Raw genomic sequence first — 19,994 nt, 5'->3', positions numbered from 1 at the left:
ATGGGACAGCCAGGCCACCCTTCAGTCGGCCCTCCAGAGGAGTGCTTTGAGCACAGCGTAATTGAAGCTGTCATTTCTCCAGCCAGACCCTTAAACAACCATGACGGATACTGCCATGCCAATCACGACCTATCCATCGCATTTCTCGACTGGCTGAGACCAGGGCTTTGACCTGGTTCACTCAGGGCCGGGGAAGGGAAACGGCAACCATTCTGATCGGAACTTTTTAAAAACGGGGCAAACTGGAATAACAGGAACAGGAAAGCCTACCAAGTGAAAGCCCTACCAGAAGCTTCATTCCCCTCTTAGAAAACACGGGCAGCGTCAAGTGTTCAACCACAGTCAACAGACACCCTGCAGAAGGCCACCACACCGCTCTGCAGGGGACACTTCCCAGTCCTGCCATCCATCGCCCAGTCCCAATCAAACAAGAAAATGGCATCCAGCCAATCCACATTGTTTAAATCTCTGTATCTGGAAGCAGCTCTCCCCGACTGCCATAGTCGATGCTGTCTAGATCCTGTCTCAGAGACCCTCTTCCGCCTGGGGGTCCTGAATGCTAACCTTGCAGCGTTACCTGACACCTCACCAGGGTTCCTTCCATTGAAGCTCTAGGGGGTGCTAGTCTCCACAATGGTCCTCAGAGTGCAGTGAGAGACTTGGGGCCCTAACTTAGGGCCTCTCTAAAAGCAGGCATCTCGAAGGTGGTAGATCTGGGAATGACAAACACCTGGCTTATGCACACCTACCTGTGAACACCCGCACTGAAACAGATGGGACTGTGAGCATCACATCCACTCACCTGGTCCTGGCACAAAAGTTCAATTTTCTCCTCAGCCAGCACAGCGATATCCTCCTCTTTTTCCTGTTCTCCCGGCTTCTCGTTATTAGAAGAGCTAGTGGTTTGAGACTCGTTATCCAGGTTGATGATTTTCTCATACACATGCTCCATCACTTTGCGGACTTGGAGCATGTCGCTGGCAGAGAGTCGATCTCTGTAACAAGCAGGAGTGGACTGTGATGTCAGGGAGATCACTCAGTAACAGCGCATGCATGCAGTTTTTCTGCGCTGTTAGCATTATATGAAGACAAATCTGCTTGATTTCCTTTAAACACCTTTCCAGAGCTTAAGCAAACTAAACACCCACTGAAAGGCAGGAATTGGGCCCCCTGAGAAGGCGGCTCGGTGCTTTCCCAGGGCCCAGTGCTCTGGCCGCCCAAGAGCACCTCTGAGCCGACACCTCCACAGTCTAGACCTGTAACGGTCAAGCCAACCAGCTCAGACTCAAACTCTCGAAAAGCCTATTCAACTTCAGCCATTACATCTAGTTGAAGGACTGAGCCGCTTTCAAGTAATCAGTGTGCGCACGCTCGTGGCAAGATGAAGCAACATTAACCACGAGTTGACAATTAGTGATGCGGTTTAATGGGTCAATGGGATTCATTAATCTTACACTATTTTGCATAACAAAAGGCGTAAAGTGAGTTGAATGATTTTACTCACAGACCTACTGTTCACAGTTCAGCATCCTGTTTCTAGACTCTTCTCTGGTTTCCTTACTCATCGGATCAACCTATTCTGGTGTTTAGGATTCTAATCCACTGGCCCCCTTTCCTGACTTACTGCTATGATATCCTTCCCCGTCTGGTCTGTGCTCCAGCGCCCTGGGTTCCTCCCTCATTCCCCATGTCCTAGGCATGTTCTCACATCCTCTACACAGTCAGCTCACAGCCTGGAGAGCTATAGTCAAACATCTGTTTCTTGCCTTCATCCTCAGACCCAAGTCTCCATAGAAGCAGTTACACAGAGAATGTATGGCAGGAGACAAAAATCCACATCCGACGGATCTCTAATTATTCGTAGTCTACCACAACAGTACACTTCATCAGTGGTGACACTTTCAAGATTGCTGTCTTCCATCTAGTACTTGCCTTTTTCTGTTGTAATAGCAATCGTAAGGAATAAGAATTTTCTCCGGCAACTAATCAGACCAAGGAACACGTGATAGTTCATTTACTTACTTTTTCAAGGTTTTTGCTCCCGAAGATGCGTGAGGTTGGAGGTAGAAAGGAATTTTGTTGAATTTGGGCATATTTTTCTGAAATATTAGAAGTTAAAAAGGTATAGTTCCTATTAGTTGATTAGTTAAAATAATATCAATATGAAAACACGATGTACAAAAGAAGTTTTCTGGGTACAATTGAATGTGACTGTCTATGAAATACAATAAACTATCAAATCAGAGAAAAATGTTGAGAAAATATGAGCATTTGGTTTTGTTGAAGATGTACAAATGCTGTGTGTAAAGCTAGTAGCAATAAGAGCAGCATGGCTCTCTTCAAATCACAGTACAAGGTATTAAGGGGGAACAAACTTTATTTTAATTCTTTAAGCCATACAAGCCAAAAATCTCAGTTCTACATTAAAATATCCGGGCTGATAGCTAAAGTCCCAAACAAAAAAATTTCTTGATAGAAACCCACAGCATTCCCCTTGAGCAAAGCTATACACGCTACACCATGAGGCCTGTCAGCCTGACACCAGAGCAAGGGCTACAGTTTGAAGCAAGAGTGGAAACTTCAGTCAGCCACCTAGACATTGACCATGAAGTAAACCACATCCTTAGTTGAAGGATGGCATTAACTGGTCCTTGTTCCTCTGGGTATGAATCCCTTCCCAGTCTCACGGATAATGTCATATCCTGCCTGACTGTCTCCTCTCAGGAATAAGTCACAGGCCTATCGTTGGAAATGCACCCCCAGTTGAGTTTTGCACTCCAAAAAAGTAGTGATTTATTTATAAAGCACTCGGATATACAGGAGACCACAGAATATCCATCAGCTGTCACACTGGCTATACGTTCTTGGAGGTATATCTGGGGCAGAAAACACATTTTCTGAAGGTTCTAGAGATTAAATCTCTTTTCATATGGCTTTAGGAATATACAGAGTAGGTCAACAGCACAGGAGAGTCCAGAAAGACTCGTGTACAGTGTATAGGATAAAGACAGCATTCAAAACAAGAGGTTGAGAATAGGTCAGACAGCAGACTGAATGCAGACACTGGCTATCCACTAGGAAAAACTGTGACCTCTACCTCACATCAAACTGAAGGATAATTCTAATAAAGATCATGAAATTAAAAAAAAAACGACTGTAAGAGTAATAGAGATTATAGGAGACCATTTTAGCTATTTTGGAGGGGGAAATACCTAAGTCAAACACGAAACTTAGAAGCTATACAAAACCAAACATGAAATAGGATTATATAAAAACTGAAACTTTTTGCCTGGCAAATGCCACCATCAACAAAGTAAAATTCAATTCAGAGACACAGATAATAGTCAAAGGGCTAATACCCATTATAAACATGTCCCACAAATCAGTAAGAAAAACAAACAATCCAATGGAAAAATGAGTACAGACTACAAGCAGGCATTCGCAGAAGAAATACAAATGGCCAATATGAAAAGGTACTTAACCTCGTTAGGAATTTTTAAAAAGTCCACCCTATAAAACAGTGACATAAAATTTGCCTGTATTTTAGTACAGATTAAAAGAACCCAGCAGTGGTGAGGGTGTGGGGTCACGGGCACTCACACACTGCTGGTGAGAGTGCCAACTGGTACAGCCTTCCTGGAGGACAATTTGGCAGTATCTGTCAACATGTAAAATGTGCATACCCTTTGATCCAGCAATTCCACTTCTAGGAATTTATCCTAAAAAGTACACAAAGATATATGTACAAAGATGTTCACCGCATCATTGTTTATAATAGAAAACATTGGAGACAAGATAAATGTCCATTAATAGGGAACTGGTTTCAGAAATTATGGTACATGTATACAATGTAATACTATGCAGTCATTAAAAAGGAATGATCCATATGTGCAGACACGGAAAGATACCCAAGACATATGTTCTTAAGTGGAAAAAACAAGTTGCAGAATAGTATCTTTGAGTTTCCGTGCAATAAAATGAAGTATACATAACCGCGAACAAATCATATACGCTTGTGAACACACCGAGCAAAGTCCTGAAGGCTATGTGCTGAACTTTTAATGAGTGTGGGAGGTGGGGAGAGGACAGAGTAGTGATTGCAGAAGAGACGGGAGTTTCGCTTTACTCATTCATTAATTTTGTCTAGGAAGCATATATTATTTTTATAAGTAAAAACTGATAAAGATATCATTGCTTTGTAAATAATGATCAATACTTTTTCTGTAACTTTGAAACTACAAGGAGGCAGATGAGGATTTGACTTGGCAGTCTAGCTTTTATTAAGCGGTTACGACTATACAGGCTAAGGCAGTTCTTAATTTCCTTCATGATCTGGAAAAAACAGGCAAAGTGGGAGTGGAGGCCACTTACATCCACAGTGATGTCAATTACCCATTGTGGCACCGTCTCGTTAAGAAGCATGGACTCAGTCTCGCCCCCGGAATCGCGGCAGAGCAGCCTAAACAAAATCCAGCAAGTCTTGAGTGACACAAGCAGCAGGGCCGACGGCACAATCACTGTCAACAAACATTAGAGGCGGGAGGGGCCCTTGCAGAGCTCATGGAGGACACCCCCACTTGACAGCACAGAAGGTAGACAGCAGCCAGCCAGGTATAGCCAGCTCAAGGGAGCCTGGGCCCTGAAACAGCCCTGTAGCCTTTGAGGCTAGGATTGCGCGCCCCCACCCTCCTCCCAGGTGCCTCACTGAAGGAAAACCAGGGTGACAAGCAAATACCATATATACTCGTGTGTAAGCCAAGTTTTCCAGCACATTTTTAATGCAGTTTTTGTGGTAAAATTAGGTGCCAAGCTTGGCTGATACTTGGTACGGCTTATAATCGAGTATATACGGTACTTCAGAAAGGGGCTGGGGGTGCTACTATGCAGGTGGCAGGGGCTTCCCCATGCAAAGGGGGTGGGGGAGGGTGGCCGAGGGATAATTCTGTAACCATACTCTCCAGAAACTACCATAAGGGAACAAGAGTCTTAAGCTTAAAGGCAAGACAAGGCTTGTTTGCTTGTTTTCGTTGGAACCCAGAGGGGGCTCTAGTAAGGTCTCCCTCCTGGTTTTACCAAGGCCGGCTGGCATTTTCAGATGAAGACAGTCCAAGCCTTCCCTGCTGAGCCCAGGAGGACCGCCTGGCCTAGCAGCCCCCTCGCCTGGCTTTACTCAGATCTCGCCTCTGTGCAGGACTTGCAGTGACAGCACATGTTCCCTAGTCCGGGTAGTTATGGGGCAAAGTGACAGGAAGTGAGGATTTCCTGCAGAAGCCACCAGGGAAGCTGCCTCAAGGTACGCCATCACCCTCACTATAACACTGGAGGCCCCGCTCTCAATCCAAATGCCATCTAATGGTACCAGACACTTAACTAGCTCATCAAGCTGTGAAGCTTCCAGATCCCTGACAGCCCTAGAAATGAACAATAAACAACTTTCAACATCTATTTGAATCAATCCTTTCTCAGTGGGGGCCCCGGCCCTTGAGGTCCGTACCTGAACAGTGTGCGGCCTCCAGCTTCACCAAAGATCACGGGGGTGTGTGGGGGCACTTGAAAGTATCCATTTCCCTTCTGCACTCGGTTCTCTTGCTCCCCATTTACTAAGAAGAAAATGGTGTTAGTATCCAGATTCTACACATATTTTAAATAGCCAGGGCCAGAAATAGCCCTGGCTATTTAAACAAACAACCCCAAGTTAAATTCCTAGAAAAAGAGACATAGCAACTTGATGTACTTTGTGAGAAATGAGGACGTTTTCAAGGACTTTATGACAGCTTTAAGAGGATCTGGACCAGCAGTTCTCAACCTGTGGGTCGCGACCCTTGTAGGGGTCGAATGACCCTTTCACAGGGGTCGCCCAATTCATAACAGCAGCAAAATTAGTTATGAGGTAGCAATGAAAATAATTTTATGGCTGGGGCGTCACCACAACATGAACTGTATTCAGGGGTCGCCTCGGCATTAGGAAGGTTGAGAACCCCTGGTCTAGACTGTTCAGAAAGAAGTATCTGCTTTCCTTGGTAGAACAGTTTAAGGGATACACCAAGGGACTTCCAAAAGTTCACGGGAAAAAATCCCATTATCTTTTTTTTGGGAAAAAATAATTTAAATTTATTATTAATTATTTTCTTCCCATTATCTTTTAATTTCATTTCCCACAAACTTTTGTGGAAACTTCCTCTTGCATTGGAATTCTAATCCCTCTAATTAATTTCTGTATTTAATCCCATTTGGAAATCAGGGTTTTCTTTTGCCGTGTTATAGAGGTCATACCAATGTAGAGTGGAGCCTAAGCCTAATCACTTCTGATTCTAAAAAGACCAGAACAGACGCAGAGACACAGGGGTGGACGCCAGGTGAGAAGTGCTTACAAGTCAACGATCAGTGGCAGGTATTGGAAAGGAGGAGAGCGGCTCACTGATGGACCTGGATTTGGACCTGTAGCCTGGCATGAAGGGAAGACATTTCTTGGAGCGGCGAGGGAAAGAATGCCCGGACGTGAAAGCCACTCTTGTGTGGTACTTGTTTCAGTGGTACAGGGAAATGAAGAGACAAACAGCAAGTCCAGAAGAATTTCTCAAGTAAGAAAATATATCTTTGTTTAATGGCAGCTGAAGCTAATGGCGAAAACTAAAATTCTTAAAGTGGCCTTCAGTCTCATTTTATTGTTCTTTGAAGATTTCATTTCTAATCTCTTGCTGCAAGCACAGGGCCACACAAGCACAGGTCCACACGATGGGATTCCCGTTGGTCCACCAGCTGTTCGCTCCCTCAGCACACAGGCAGCAGTCAGGATTCTCTCACCGCACACCTGTCTCCGCCCCAGAGGGCACAGTCCAGGCCCACCATCTTTCTTAACCTCCTGCCCCTGGCCAAGGGCCTCTGAATGCTCCACTTGCTCAACAAATTGTTCAGCAGCAAAACCGACGCAACTCGGAAGTGTGAGTTGGGGGTGGGCCTGGAGGACACCGTGTGTGGTGCAAGTGCAGCAGGTTAGCAGACAGCTGGGCCCGCAGAGCCTGGGCTCTGGCTGGGGTGGTGGATAGACTCGGCCCTGCACTGCCCCGACCTGGAAGCTTGGTTTGAAGGATGATTTGCAGTTGCCTGTGACTTGTTCCTCCGTTCCCTAAAGCATGGATCCATGGGGTGGCGACTGCCTCGGTGTTTTGACTACTTAATCCTTAGTCTGTCTGAGCCTCTGAAGAGATGCTAAGCTCGTGCTACAGATGGAGAACGTAGGCCTAAATAAGCAAATGATCTGCCCACAGCTACCCAGCCGACAAGCGGCAGAGCTCAATCCATACCCTATGTTTTTTGGGCTTTCTGTGGAGAGATCTTTCCACTACAGCTCTCTGGCTAGCTTCCCACTGTACAATTCAGAAAAGATGTGGACTAGCTGACATTCAAGACAAAAAAAACCAACAACAAACCCCACCTGGGGCGGGATCCCTGCTGGTCTTTCTGGAGGCTCAGTTCTCCAGTGCTGCTCTCACAGAAACAGCACTGTGCGGCTCTAACCAGCTGACCTTTCTCTCACCACTCAGGAGGCTAGAAGTCCACGTGCAGGATGCCAGCCACAGGTACAGGCTTTTCCTACGGTGGCTCTGGAGAAAGGTCTTTGTCTCAGTGGTGTCAGCACAAGGACTCTGGGTCCAAAGAACACACTCTGCTCCTGGCTCTTCTTCCTTGGTGGCACGAAGGTCCTTCCCTCTCTACTCCATGGTCATTCTCTCCTTTTAAGGAAATACCCCTCACATCAGATTAGGGCTGTATACTAATCCTGCTTCCTCAAGATAACTAAGAGAACCTAATCCTCTTTAACAGATGCTACACAGGAGCTTTGAGGCTGTCAGTCTCTATGGGAACAGAGCACATTCAAACTCACTGCCACTGCGCCCTGGTAGTGTCAGGAGTGAGCTGCATGTGGGGCTGCTACATGCCAGGTCAACAGTTCAAAGACATCAGCTGCTCTGGGGAGAAAGATGAGGCTTTCTACTTCTGTAAAGAGTGAGTCTTTGAAGTCCACAGGGGCAGTTCTATTACCCTATAGGGTCACTCTGACAGGAGCACATTGTCTCACCTGTCTCCCATGGAGCAGCTGGTGGGTTTGAACTGCTGATCCTGTGGTTGGCGGTCCAAAGCTCACCTAACAGTGCCACCAGGGCTTTGTGTGCTGCTGACACATTCATATCGGAATGTACACTTTACTATAAATGAAGGATGATGACATCAGATCACATCACTACTAAACTGTCAGATAACTGAGAATCATGGCTCAGTCAAGCTGACGCATATTGTGGGGGAATACCTTTCAATCCATGACAACTGGCTTCCGGAGAACCATGTGATCCCCATGAGAGACATAGCCTCTAAAGCTATTACAGATGAACCTGAAGTTCTTAGCATGAATGCACCCCTGGTAGTCAGCACAGAGTCTACAGCAGAGGCAGCCCTGGGCAGATGGTCCTCAGTAATTCTCCAGACTGCATTCAGCCACACGGGAGCTGTGCATGTCTAAGAGTTTTTCCCCGACCCCCTTCCCTTTCTTTAATCAAATGAGCCACAGTGGTGCAGTGGACTATATACGGAGCGGTGGTCGGAACGTGCCAGTCCCTCTATGGGATGGAGAGGAGGCACATTTCCCAGTCGTTGGAATCCAGCGGGGCAGTCCGATTCTGACTCACGGGGTCATTGTGAGTCAGAGTGGATTCAGTGGCAGTGGGTTTCGTTTTAAGTTTTTATCAAACTGATTAAAACCCATAAATTCAAAACATGCTCTCCCCTCTGCTGCCCTGAGACATGGTTACTACCACTTCCAGTGGCACACTTACCTTTTGAATGTCCTCACGGCATAACTGTTCACACATTGTTACCCTAACACTTGTCACTTCTGAACTAGAACTTGATTTTTGGAAACATTTAGAGAGGACCAGAATGCTGGTGATATCAACATTTCAGATCAACATGAAGTATATGAGTGGGTTTCCAAAAGTTCATGGAAACAGAATTAAAAGACGATGGAGTTTTCTACAAACTTTTTGAAGCCCTGTCATAACAATACAAACGTTTTTGTTTTTTTCCCCACACAACTGAATAAGCAAGCTTTCTAGGTAAAATTCAGGAAATCCATGGATACTCAAACACCTTTGGAATTGGTCTGCTCCAGTGCCTACTTTTAAAGACAAAGGTCTTTAAACATATATAACATATGCTGTCAGTTCTGAGTGGTCTCATTGATGATTTAAAGCCACACCAGACGGTAGTCTGTTCCCAGACTCTCATTCTTACTTAAGACTTGGGTGAACTCTTACTTTGGGATGTGGATGGAAATTTTTTGACATTGCGCATCACCACCAATTTAATTTATGGAATCCTAATTTATCATACTGTAGCAAAGGTTTAGAATATCACTTAAAATAGCAGTGTAAGACTGTTGTACTGCTGAGTCACTTGGAATGACCTCGACATAAAAATACTCACCATGGTTGACTTCATTTTCTTCTTCCTCCATTGGGCTCACATGGGTTCTTGGCCAGTATTCTAAGAGTGCCTGAAGTAAAAGTCCTCCTAAATTCACTGCAAACAATAATTTGAAAGAAAAAAACATGGAAATAAATGTTAGTTTCAACTTAAAAAGAGGGAAATAAAAACTCTACAGACCATGATAATTTAAATTCTTCACCCTCTGTCCAATCACTGCCATCGTGTCAATTTGGACCCAACCTACCCTATCTAGGGTTTCGGGGACTGCTGAATCTAATGGGAGAAAACAGCCTCATCTTTCTCCTGGGGCAGGGCTCATGGGCTTGAACCATCAATCCTGCAGTTAGCAGCCCAACACCTAACCTACTGTAACCACGAGAACTCCTTAACTCAATGACAGAGATGTTTAAATCAAGACTATAGCATCTGATAATGCTTTATTTTAGGATAAAGCTGTGATGCTATTCTATTTGGTTATTTAGACATAACCATTCTTAAAAACAGAGGCATTAAATTCCTTAAAGAGTATAGACTATATTTGGATACAAAAGTATTTCTTAAGCATCACATTTTTAAAAATGGAGACTAACAATCTAATGAACCAGATGATCAAGAGCTATTACAGAGATGAAGTGTGTGATGGAACGCCAGCCCAAGGGCACCTTCTCTTTCAGAGGGAGGACGGACGGACGGAAGACGCTCGCACATACATTTTGGATCTGACCCGTCGGGGCTGCTGAAGCCAGCATCTTTTGCAGACACCCAAGCCGCAAAGCAGTCACTCTCATCCAGAGTAATCGTCAACATCTGTTCGAAGGGGTGGGCGGAAATCTGTGAGTGGCATTTTACTTGACTACCTTCTCCTCTGACTAAAGTGCTATGCCATAGATTCAGGAACCAAAATGTGTTTCATGTGATTCACCCAAACAACCCAGTGAGTGCCTCAAGTCAATTCTGACTCACAGTGACCTTGTAGTACAGAGTAGAACTGCCCCACTGGGTTTCCAAGGCTGTCAATCTTTTCAAAAGCAGACTGCCCCAGCTTTCACCTTGGCGTTCAAAGCCGGCTGTTAGGGTTGCAGCTGAGCACTTTAACCATGGCACCACTCGGCTCTTCATGGGACGCAATGTGTCTACAAGTTCGTTTACTTGAATACCAAGGACATATAAGCCGTACTTTGTACTAACCTAATTTTGTTTCTCTTTCACACTTCAAAAAGGGAGCTCTGTAATAATACTTAATTATGAGCTATATTTAGAAAGTTTCAACTATCTCAAACAACAGATATTAATTGGCAACTTACCCCTGTTTTTAAGTCTACTGAGAACCAATTTGGCACATATACCATTTTAAATCTTTTCTTAATTTCATCTTCAAAATCCACTTTTCCCAGATCTTCAACTTTACATGCCTACACACAAAGAATAAAGTAAGGGGATTAATAATACTAAGTGGTGAACTGGTTTCATTTGACCATGCTATTCACATGTTGCACGTCTTACTGTTTGTCTAAAGAGAATACAAATACGTTCCCAAAGGGAGGGAGGTGGTAAAATATTTAGGGGAAAATATTTAACAATAAAAAAATTATCTGCTACCAAATTTTTAAAATCAAAACAGGGGACAGGGGTAGATACTCATTTCTCTCCTTTCCAGGAATGGTAACTTAGCTTTGCTGATGCTAACATATAACACACCATACTTATGATGGGGTACCAAAAAACACCCATAATTTCCACCCCCCCAAAGCTATGTATTTAAATAAATATGTTTTTTTTTTTTTACAAAACCACCTTATTGCCGTCAAAGTACTCTCCATTACGCTTAATACATTTGTCAAATCTGCAATTCCATTCTTGGGAACAGTTTTTAACCTCATCTGTTTGGATGACTGACAGCAACTCCCTCATTTTTTTCTTCACCTCTTCTACATTGTCAAATCACTGTCCTTTCTTGCCCTTCTTCATTCGTGGAAACAAAAAAGAAGTCCCACGGTGTGAGGTCAAGTGATTAAGGTGTGTGGGGCAAGAGGTATGCTGTATTTTTTGCCCCAAAACTGGTGCACTGTCCAGGTGGCAATGCCAGTCCCCCATCTGCCACAAATCAGGCCTTTTTTGTTGCACAGCACCGTTAACACATTATTATCAGAACCTCTAAAGAGAAAGCTCAATTAACAGCCTGACCTGGTGGAATGAACTCCAAATGCACTATCCTCCTCACATCAAAAACTACTAATGAGCATCATCTTGATCTTTGATTTCACTTGACGTTTTGGGGGTGAGGTGATGATGGTGTCTTCCACTGGCTTGATTAATGCTTGCTTTCGGGGTCATTAAAAACAGCAGCATGTCTAGTCACCAGTAATGACCTTGGAAGAAAAGTCTGGGTCACTTTGGAGCTGTTATTTCAAAGCAAGACATGTTTCCATTGATGCTCTTTTTCCTGGTCAGTCAGAACCGAGGTACAATTTCCAAGTGACCCTCCACATTCCCAAATATTCTGTTAAAATTCGCTGATCCAAGCTCCAAGACAGTCCACTCCAAGTACGAACCCCATCTCTTCAATGGTCGGTTGTCAGTTTTTGAGCACATTTTGTTGACATTGTCGTCCGTTCGGGAAGTTGACGGATGTCCATAAGGAGGCTTGTCATCAATTGACATTTCACCTTTTTTGAAACGAGAAAACCAATCAGAGTTTTTCCCATAGCGCTGTCCTTGTAAGCTGTGTGCAACAGCACAAGTTTCTGTGGCATTTTTCCCCAAGCGGGAAACAAAATTTCACAGCAGCACAATACTCTTTTAAATTGACCATCACAAAACACGAGATGAGGTTCAAGTGAAATTGCTTTTACGAAAAAATTCAGTGACCAGAGAAAACCTTCCCAGGTGACGCCACTGGGTGCACTAACTCAGAGAGCGGGTTGTTGATGTTCGCCCAGTAGAGCTTTTGTCTGTGTTTTATTTCTTGTACCCCCTCATATATGAAAAGTTATGAGACTCAAATGAATTTCCAAGAAAGAAAGAAACACATTAGGAGCTTACTTTACGAACAAAGAGCTACTCTGCACAACGCTGCAATAGAGGCAGCCATGAATACGTTTCTCTTTCTGGACATTTGCGCTCTCTTCCTTATCCCGTGTGCTTCCCAAGAGTATGCTACAAACTGCCTCTGGAACAAGAGGCATTCTTACTGGCTGTTGTTAGGTACTGTTAAATCTGACTCATGGCAACCTTATGCACAACAGAACGAAACACTGGCCAGTCCTATGCCACCATCACCATCATTATGACTGAGCTCACTGTTGTAGCCACTTCTTCCATCAATCTCCTTCATCCGCACTGAAGGCGACAATCCTTAATCTTCATCAGCAAGTGCTTCCGGTTCTCCTCGATTTCAACAAGGTTGTGCTCCTTCTCTTCATATGGTCCAGCTTCCCAGGTTATTTGCTTAGCAGATAATAAGCATGGTGAGCGGACATAACCGTAACACAGCTTTCCTGATTTGAAACTATGCACTATTCCCTTGTTCTGTTTAAACGACTGTCTCTTGGTCCATGCACAGATTCCACATGAGCACAATTTATGTGTTTCGGAATCCCCATTCTCCTCAATGTTATGCATAGTTTGTTAGGATTCACAGAGTCAGATGTCTTCGCATAATCAACAAAACACAAGTACATATTTTTCTGGTATTCTCTGCTTTCAGCCAGGACCCATCTGATGGCAGCAAGGATATGCTTCACTCTTTGCCCTCTTCTGAATGCAGTTTGGATTTCTGGCAGGTCCTTATGATGTATGCTGCGATCGCTGAGTTTTCTTCAGCCAACTTTTACTTGCCTGTGATATGAAATGACACTGACATTTCACTGGAGGAGCTTTATGTGATATGAAATGACACTGACATTTCACTGGAGGAGCTTTATGTGATATGAAATGACACTGACATTTCCACTGGAGGAGCTTTATGTGGAATGAGAACAAGCAGATTGCTTCCAATAGCTCCCAAATTTCTTGACATAGGTGAGTGAGTGGTTCATCAGTTTCCTGAAACATTTCAATTGATAGGACACCAATTCCCGGCACTTTTTCGCTAATGTCTTTATTACAGCTTGAACTTCTTTCTTCTGTTATTATGAGTTCTTGATTATATGCTACTTCTTGATACAAAGATTCTACCCAATATCAGTTAATTAGATCAAGACATAGATAGACATCAGGTTGATAAGCATAAAATTAGATCAATTCTCAGAGACTCGATGGCTTGATCAGATTCTTCAAGGTATTCTGGGGAGAATTAATTACCAGGCACGATGAGGTGCAGCCCAGTGACGGGGCGGAAGGGCTTCATTAGTGGTGGACTGTCAAAGTGAAGAATCAGGACTCCTGTTGTTGACATCCTTTGGGCTGCTCTCAATCTCCCTAGTCCACCATGTAGGCCTCCTAAGTCCTCCAGATTTAAGTGATTGCCCTGATTTATAAAGTACATGATTTCTTTTTAATAAATCATTTTATTGGGGGCTCTTACAGCTCTTATAACAATCCATACATCAGTTGTATCATCAAGCACATTTGTACTTATGTTGACATCATCATTTCCAAAACATTTTCTTTCTACTTGAGTCCTTGGTATCAGTTCCTCTTTCCCCACTGCAAATCTCCCTCCTGTTTATTCTTTTGTTGTTTGTCGGGGTAAAATATATGCAGCAGCAGCAGCAGCAGCAAAAACTGCCACGTTCGCCACTCTTGAGTGTTCAATTCAGTGGCATCCATCACACAATGCTGTCCATCATCACTTCTACTTATCTTTTATCACCGTGACAGAAACTCTATCTAGTAATAGCCCCCTATTCCTACATCCACCTAGCCCACAGCAGCCACCAATATACTTTCTATGCATTCATCTGTTTATTTTTTATTTACAAGGGTTTTCTATTCTACCCTTGTTCTTCCTACATGGGATCATCATAGTAGAGATGTTTCTGCCACCTGTGGCTCTAAACCTGTGGTGCACACAGCAGTCATCTAAATCAGGAAATAGCTGTTGAACGAACGAATACACCAACACTAAGAAGAGGCAGCTGTCAGAACTACAAAAGTGAAAGAATTCAATTTGCTTACACATTTGTCTTTAGTGCTATGTGCTTAAACTAGTTGATATTCATCGACTTCTCCAAAAGGTGTGAGTCATGGTATGCTGGCTCAGAGTCGTAACTGATGCTCAGCGTGAATCCTAGGAAATGGTCACATTTATTCTCAATCGAAGGTGATATAGCCTTATTCTCAACTCTAGAGGCAATTCTGGTTGTCACCCCAGGGGGAGGGGTAGGTAGTACAGGTATCAGGGGGAAGAGGTTGGGTTACTGCTGTTAAACAGAGGATAATAACAGAGCCACCGCTCGTCAGTTTGTCAGACCACGCCACACCACAGTGACTGACATGTTGCTATGATGTTGGAAGTTGCATCATTAATATTTCACGTACCAGCAGGGTCAACAATGGTGGTCAAATTTTAGTGGAGCTTCCAAACCAAATCAAACTAGGACAAAGAAGAGGCTATCCACTGGCCAAAAATTAGCCACTAACAACCTAATGAATAGCACTGAGTACTGCTAACATCGTGCCAAAGGGGAGCCCCTCAGGTTGGAAGGGGCTCAAACTACAATTGAGGAAGAGATGTCTCCTGAAAGTAGAGCCAATCTTAATGACGTGGATGAAGCAAAGCTCTGGGACCTTTATTTGCTGATAGAGCAGAACTGTAAACACTCATGAATAACCAGAACCTGGAACACATGAGGAATATCACTCAGAAGATGAAATGGCATGCGTGAATGTACAAAGAGAAGCTTCTAGGCACCACTAGTGAGCGGAAATGGGCTGGTACTAAGCCACTGTGAATCGGACAACCACATGGTGTACTCTTATGAGAATGACAGATGGAAGAGGAATGGTGAGGAATTCACCGCCCACAGGAACACTTCAAGATCTATTCTGAAGTATATCACTGTCAGTGTTAGGATGATATCCATGTCTACAAGGAAGACCAAAGAATACAACCATCTTTCAAATGACCACTAACGCCAAAGACAAGGGAGCACTGAAGATTTTCCTACTTCTCCATTCTGAAATTGACCAAATGCAATCAAGACGCATTAATAATTACTGGTGACTGGAATGCTAAAGTGGGAATAAAATTAAAACAAATCCAGAGAGCTAGTTGATAACACGGAGTATATACCACCTGATTTTCGATACCATCTCAAGAATACGTTCGATGCACTGGACACTCATGACTGAACACCCAGCAAGTTGTGAAATGACATCAAGGAGGAATGAGAAATATGAAGAAGTACAAGAGCTGAGCAGATTTCAAGGGATGTCTAACGAAGACTCAAATACTATAATAAAGTGTACAAAGTCCTGGATAGCATTTTTCAATGCGTAACAGTTGAAAAAAAATGAAGAAAAACTCTAAGCAATATCGAAGAATTCTACAGGCAAATGATTGAACCATGCAGGAAGTATCAAAAGAAGATGGAAGGTTTACGGTCACAAAAATAAGTGGTCAAAAAAAAAAAAAAAAAAAGTGGTCAACGGCCAACCATTCTGGGACGTAACATATGACCAAGGACCTACGATAATAACAAAAGAAGCCCAAGCTGCATTGAAATCATTGGAGAAAAACAGGTTTACAAGAATAGACAGGATACTAATGGAAATGTTTCTACAAATGGATGCAGTGCTGGTGGCTCTCTATTGCATGCCAAGATATTGGGAAGACAGGTGCCTGGCCAGCTGACTTAGAGTGAGCCATATTTGTGCCCATTCCAAAGAAAGAAAATTCAACAGAATGCAAAATGACCATTACACATGATGTCATTAATATCACGCATGTGAAAGCTGGACAATAATGAAGCCTGAAGAATAAAAAATGCCTTTGAATTATGGTGTTGGCAAAGAATATTCAACATGCCTCAGTCTACAAGAACAAGCACGTCTGTGCTGAAAGAAGTTCGGCTTGAGTACCTGTGTCGAAGCACTTTGGATATGTCACCAGGAAGGTCCAGTCCCTGGAGAAAGACATCAACCTTGGTAGGGGTCAGTGACACAGCGGGAAAGCCTCAAAGAGATGGAATAACAACAGTGGCTGCAACAACGGGCTCAAAGACAGCACAGCCTGTGAACAGGGTGCAGAATTGGGCAGGGCTTTGTGGTGCTGTACATAGGTCACTGTGCGTCAGAACCACTCAATGGTACTTAGGAACAAGGCACAAAACAGCTCACTTCCTCCAACAAAGAATTACCTGGCTCAAAAATCAACAATGCCAAGAATGAAAACCTCAGTGTAGTGTTTTAAGACAATCAGAATAGAAGCACTCTGTGAAATACTAACAAGAGAAAATGGCTCTATTAAAATAGTTTTCAAAAAATTAGTAATGGCCTTATAAAATATTCATATAAGGTATCTACCCCCAAAATAAAATATTAGTGTAGTTATATATTACCTTATACAAGTTTTATCTTAGTTACCTCATATTTTTTCTTACAATTGGGTCAATTCTAACTCAGAGGACAGGGTAGGACTGCCCTGTGAGTTTCTGAGAGCACAATTCTAGGGGAGTAGAAAGCCCCGTGCTTCTCCCGGGAACAGCTGAGGGTTTTGACGTGAGCAGCCCCAGGGCTCCCAGTGACCCTGTAGGACAGAGTGAATCTGCCCTGTGGGTTTCCAAGGCTGGAGTCCTTGTGGGACAGAAAGCCTCATTGTTCTTCCATGGCGGGCCTGGAAAGTTGGCACTGCCAACTTGTTAGCAGCTCAACTAATAATCCATGCTGCCACCAGTGCTTCTTATGAAAAAACAGAGAGGAAGCATCCTAATTCAGTGACCTACATTCAATCTGAGGAGTCTGGTGGCATAGTGGTTGTGCGTTGGGCTGCTAACCACAAGGTCAGCAGCTTGAAATCGCCAGCCACTTTGCAGGAGAAAGACAACAAGGCTTTCTACTCCCATAAAGAGTTACAATCTCGGAAACTCACAGGGGCAGTTCTACCCTGTCCTTACAGGGTTGTATGACTCGGAATCAACTTGATGGCGGTGAGTTTTTAAACACTGAATCCAAAATGATACCCACCTTTAGTACATCCCAATATGCCACGTTATTATTGGTATCTTTGGTTACTATGTGTCTCTTATCATTAAGAATGTGGCACTGGATAATACTCGCACCCCCTAGAGGAAAAAAAGGACACAGTTAGCAAAAACAATCATTCCACATTTAAATTCACATGCAGCAATAGTGGTTACATGAGAGCATAAACCATACTAGCCACCAAAAAGGAAAAGGCAAATCAAGGTGTATACAAGCCAATAAAATGTCAGGCCTATCAACTATCTATGCTTACTTATAAGCATTCAAAGAAAAACTGTCAAATTTTAATAACAGATTACAAATGAAAGGGCGCCTCCCTTCAGAGGGCCAGCAATAGGAAATTGCTGAGGCCAAACAATTTAACTGGGAAAAGTCAAAATGATGGTGACAATCTACATTAGTTCCACCTCTCCTTGACTTCTGCTTCCTTCCTTTTCTGCGTCCTGAGTGTACAGTCTATTCTAAAGGTGACAGCATGGGCATCTACAACTATGGATAAATGTCACCTCAAGCCCTGACATTAAGCATGCCTGTTTCTTGTTTGTTTCTGGCACTCCAAGGCAAAGCCTATAGGAGTTTCGAACGGAACTTGAATCTTTTGGGCAACATCTCACCGTTTTCAAAGGAGCTGTTGCTGGTCTCACCTGGACCAGGGCTATTCTGATGTAGGCAAAAAGAAAGTCCACTTTTTGAAGTGACTAAATTGCATTTAAAAAATAAGTTTCTCTTCTATTAAAAACAAACCAACATATTATTAGTCTTCTGTTGACATCAGAATTATATTTAAGGGAAGGTCATCACCTTTATTTTTGTCAACCCTTTACTACCTATAATTAAGCTCAATAAAAGGTACCTTCCAGTTTCCTTACTCACCTTTAATAACCTGGTCAGGCTGCGTACAAAGAGGTGTTATAGGATTTGAGCAGTCATTGTCATAATCTCCAGAGGCTCTAAAATTATGAATTCCCTTCAGTGTCTAAAAAACGAAAATTTGCTATTTAATCATTCATACTCCGTGTTACCAATCTGTTTAAAAGGTCAAGAAAAGTAACATTAAAGAATAAAAAATCCAATAACCCTATCATCAGAAAATTTATTAAATCATAAAAACTACAATTACTTACCATAATATATATAAAGTAGTAAATGCGCTTTTCTTTTGGAGAGGAAACTGGGCATATAAGCAGGCAAAGTTATGCTGATTAGACAAAATACATTTTTACAAAAACATTTTTTTAGACAAAAAAACTTAACAATTTTTACAAGTTCAGAGAAAGCCTGCCTGCCTTGCATAAGAACAGGAATGCATAGCTTGGCCGGCTGGAAAGATCATCTTTAAGACTGAGAAGCCCTAGAACTACCGATGAGTGAGTTCTCTCAAGCTACCCTTGCTGTGCGCGCTGTGAAGAAAATGAAGTGACCGAGAAAGCAACTTCTCTGCTTCCTTTTGTAGCTCAGATGCACTTCTCTGCCTTGCTGGCACTTGGGCTGCCTGCTTTCATATGCAGGGTTTTGAGGTCAAAAGCTGCATTAAAATCCACTGGGGTTTACTGAACCATAGTACCTGTTCTAAGCACATCAAATAATCATCTTGGCTTCTGACATGCAAGTCAAGAATTTCATTTGATTGTTACCCTTAACTTTAATCTGGGTCTTAGGGCCACACCCATATCCCGGGGCTTCCAGGTGTTTGCCACTGCTCCAAAGCATGCTTAGTGGTAAGCTCAACTGAGTACTTGCTTCTGTGTCTGGGTGGCCAGGGAGAACAAAGTACACGTTTTATAAATCTTTGCCAGGTAAACAACTGCTCACTTACCCATTTATTTACGGTAGACTTAGTTGTTGCCACCCAGATGGCAGGAGGGGGGTCAGCTGACCTATCAAGTTCCATCTGAAAATAAAGCACAAAAAAAGAAATTTGGGCTCTTCGGAAATGCAAGGATTAGCTGTGCATTGCCAAACAGCAACTTCTGTAGTCAACCTGTGTGTGAGATGGCAGGTATTAGACACTCAGCTGCAGAGAACAAGAGGCGATGCTCACAGCCCTAGGGGTGCACAGGGTGATTTCGCACCCCAAAGCAAAGAATGATGTTTTAAGGCACCTAAATGGCTACAGTCACAAAGGCAAAGATTCCCCATGATTAGTTGGTTTTAATGATCATTTCTTCTTGGAAACATTTACATACAAACATCCCAAAAGCTCAGGATGAGGGAAAAGGAGGCCTGGAGCCCGAGGACCAGGGTACTTGTGAATGCTTTTGTATGTCTTTTCCTATTTTAAAAATACGGTGTACATGGAAACACAGGCAGCCCTAGAGTAAATCTACCTTCAAGTCTAATTTGTACATAGGCCAGTTTGTAATTAA

The 19,994-nt window shown here is 43.2% G+C and overlaps 1 protein-coding gene across 1 annotated transcript in view; it reads right to left on the bottom strand.

Moving 5' to 3' along the window:
• WDR48 (WD repeat domain 48) overlaps positions 1 to 19,994 on the bottom strand; it is a 51,371-nt gene that overhangs the window by 2,101 nt on the left and 29,276 nt on the right. The window contains exons 9-18 of the mRNA XM_004708569.4: positions 19,445 to 19,519; positions 18,502 to 18,604; positions 17,611 to 17,708; positions 10,788 to 10,895; positions 10,194 to 10,290; positions 9,481 to 9,576; positions 5,495 to 5,600; positions 4,372 to 4,459; positions 2,023 to 2,099; positions 803 to 995 (exon numbers count right to left, since the gene is read on the bottom strand). Coding sequence (XP_004708626.1) covers positions 803 to 995; positions 2,023 to 2,099; positions 4,372 to 4,459; positions 5,495 to 5,600; positions 9,481 to 9,576; positions 10,194 to 10,290; positions 10,788 to 10,895; positions 17,611 to 17,708; positions 18,502 to 18,604; positions 19,445 to 19,519 — 1,041 coding nt within the window. The remainder of the gene's footprint in view (positions 1 to 802; positions 996 to 2,022; positions 2,100 to 4,371; positions 4,460 to 5,494; positions 5,601 to 9,480; positions 9,577 to 10,193; positions 10,291 to 10,787; positions 10,896 to 17,610; positions 17,709 to 18,501; positions 18,605 to 19,444; positions 19,520 to 19,994) is intronic.

Source organism: Echinops telfairi, unplaced genomic scaffold (genome assembly GCF_000313985.2).
Source record: "Echinops telfairi isolate 266 unplaced genomic scaffold, ASM31398v2 ScPeMD7_4225;HRSCAF=4972, whole genome shotgun sequence".
Classification (NCBI taxonomy): Eukaryota; Metazoa; Chordata; class Mammalia; order Afrosoricida; family Tenrecidae; genus Echinops; species Echinops telfairi.
Note: the sequence above shows the minus strand (reverse complement) of the source record. Positions and strands in the feature narration are given on the sequence as shown.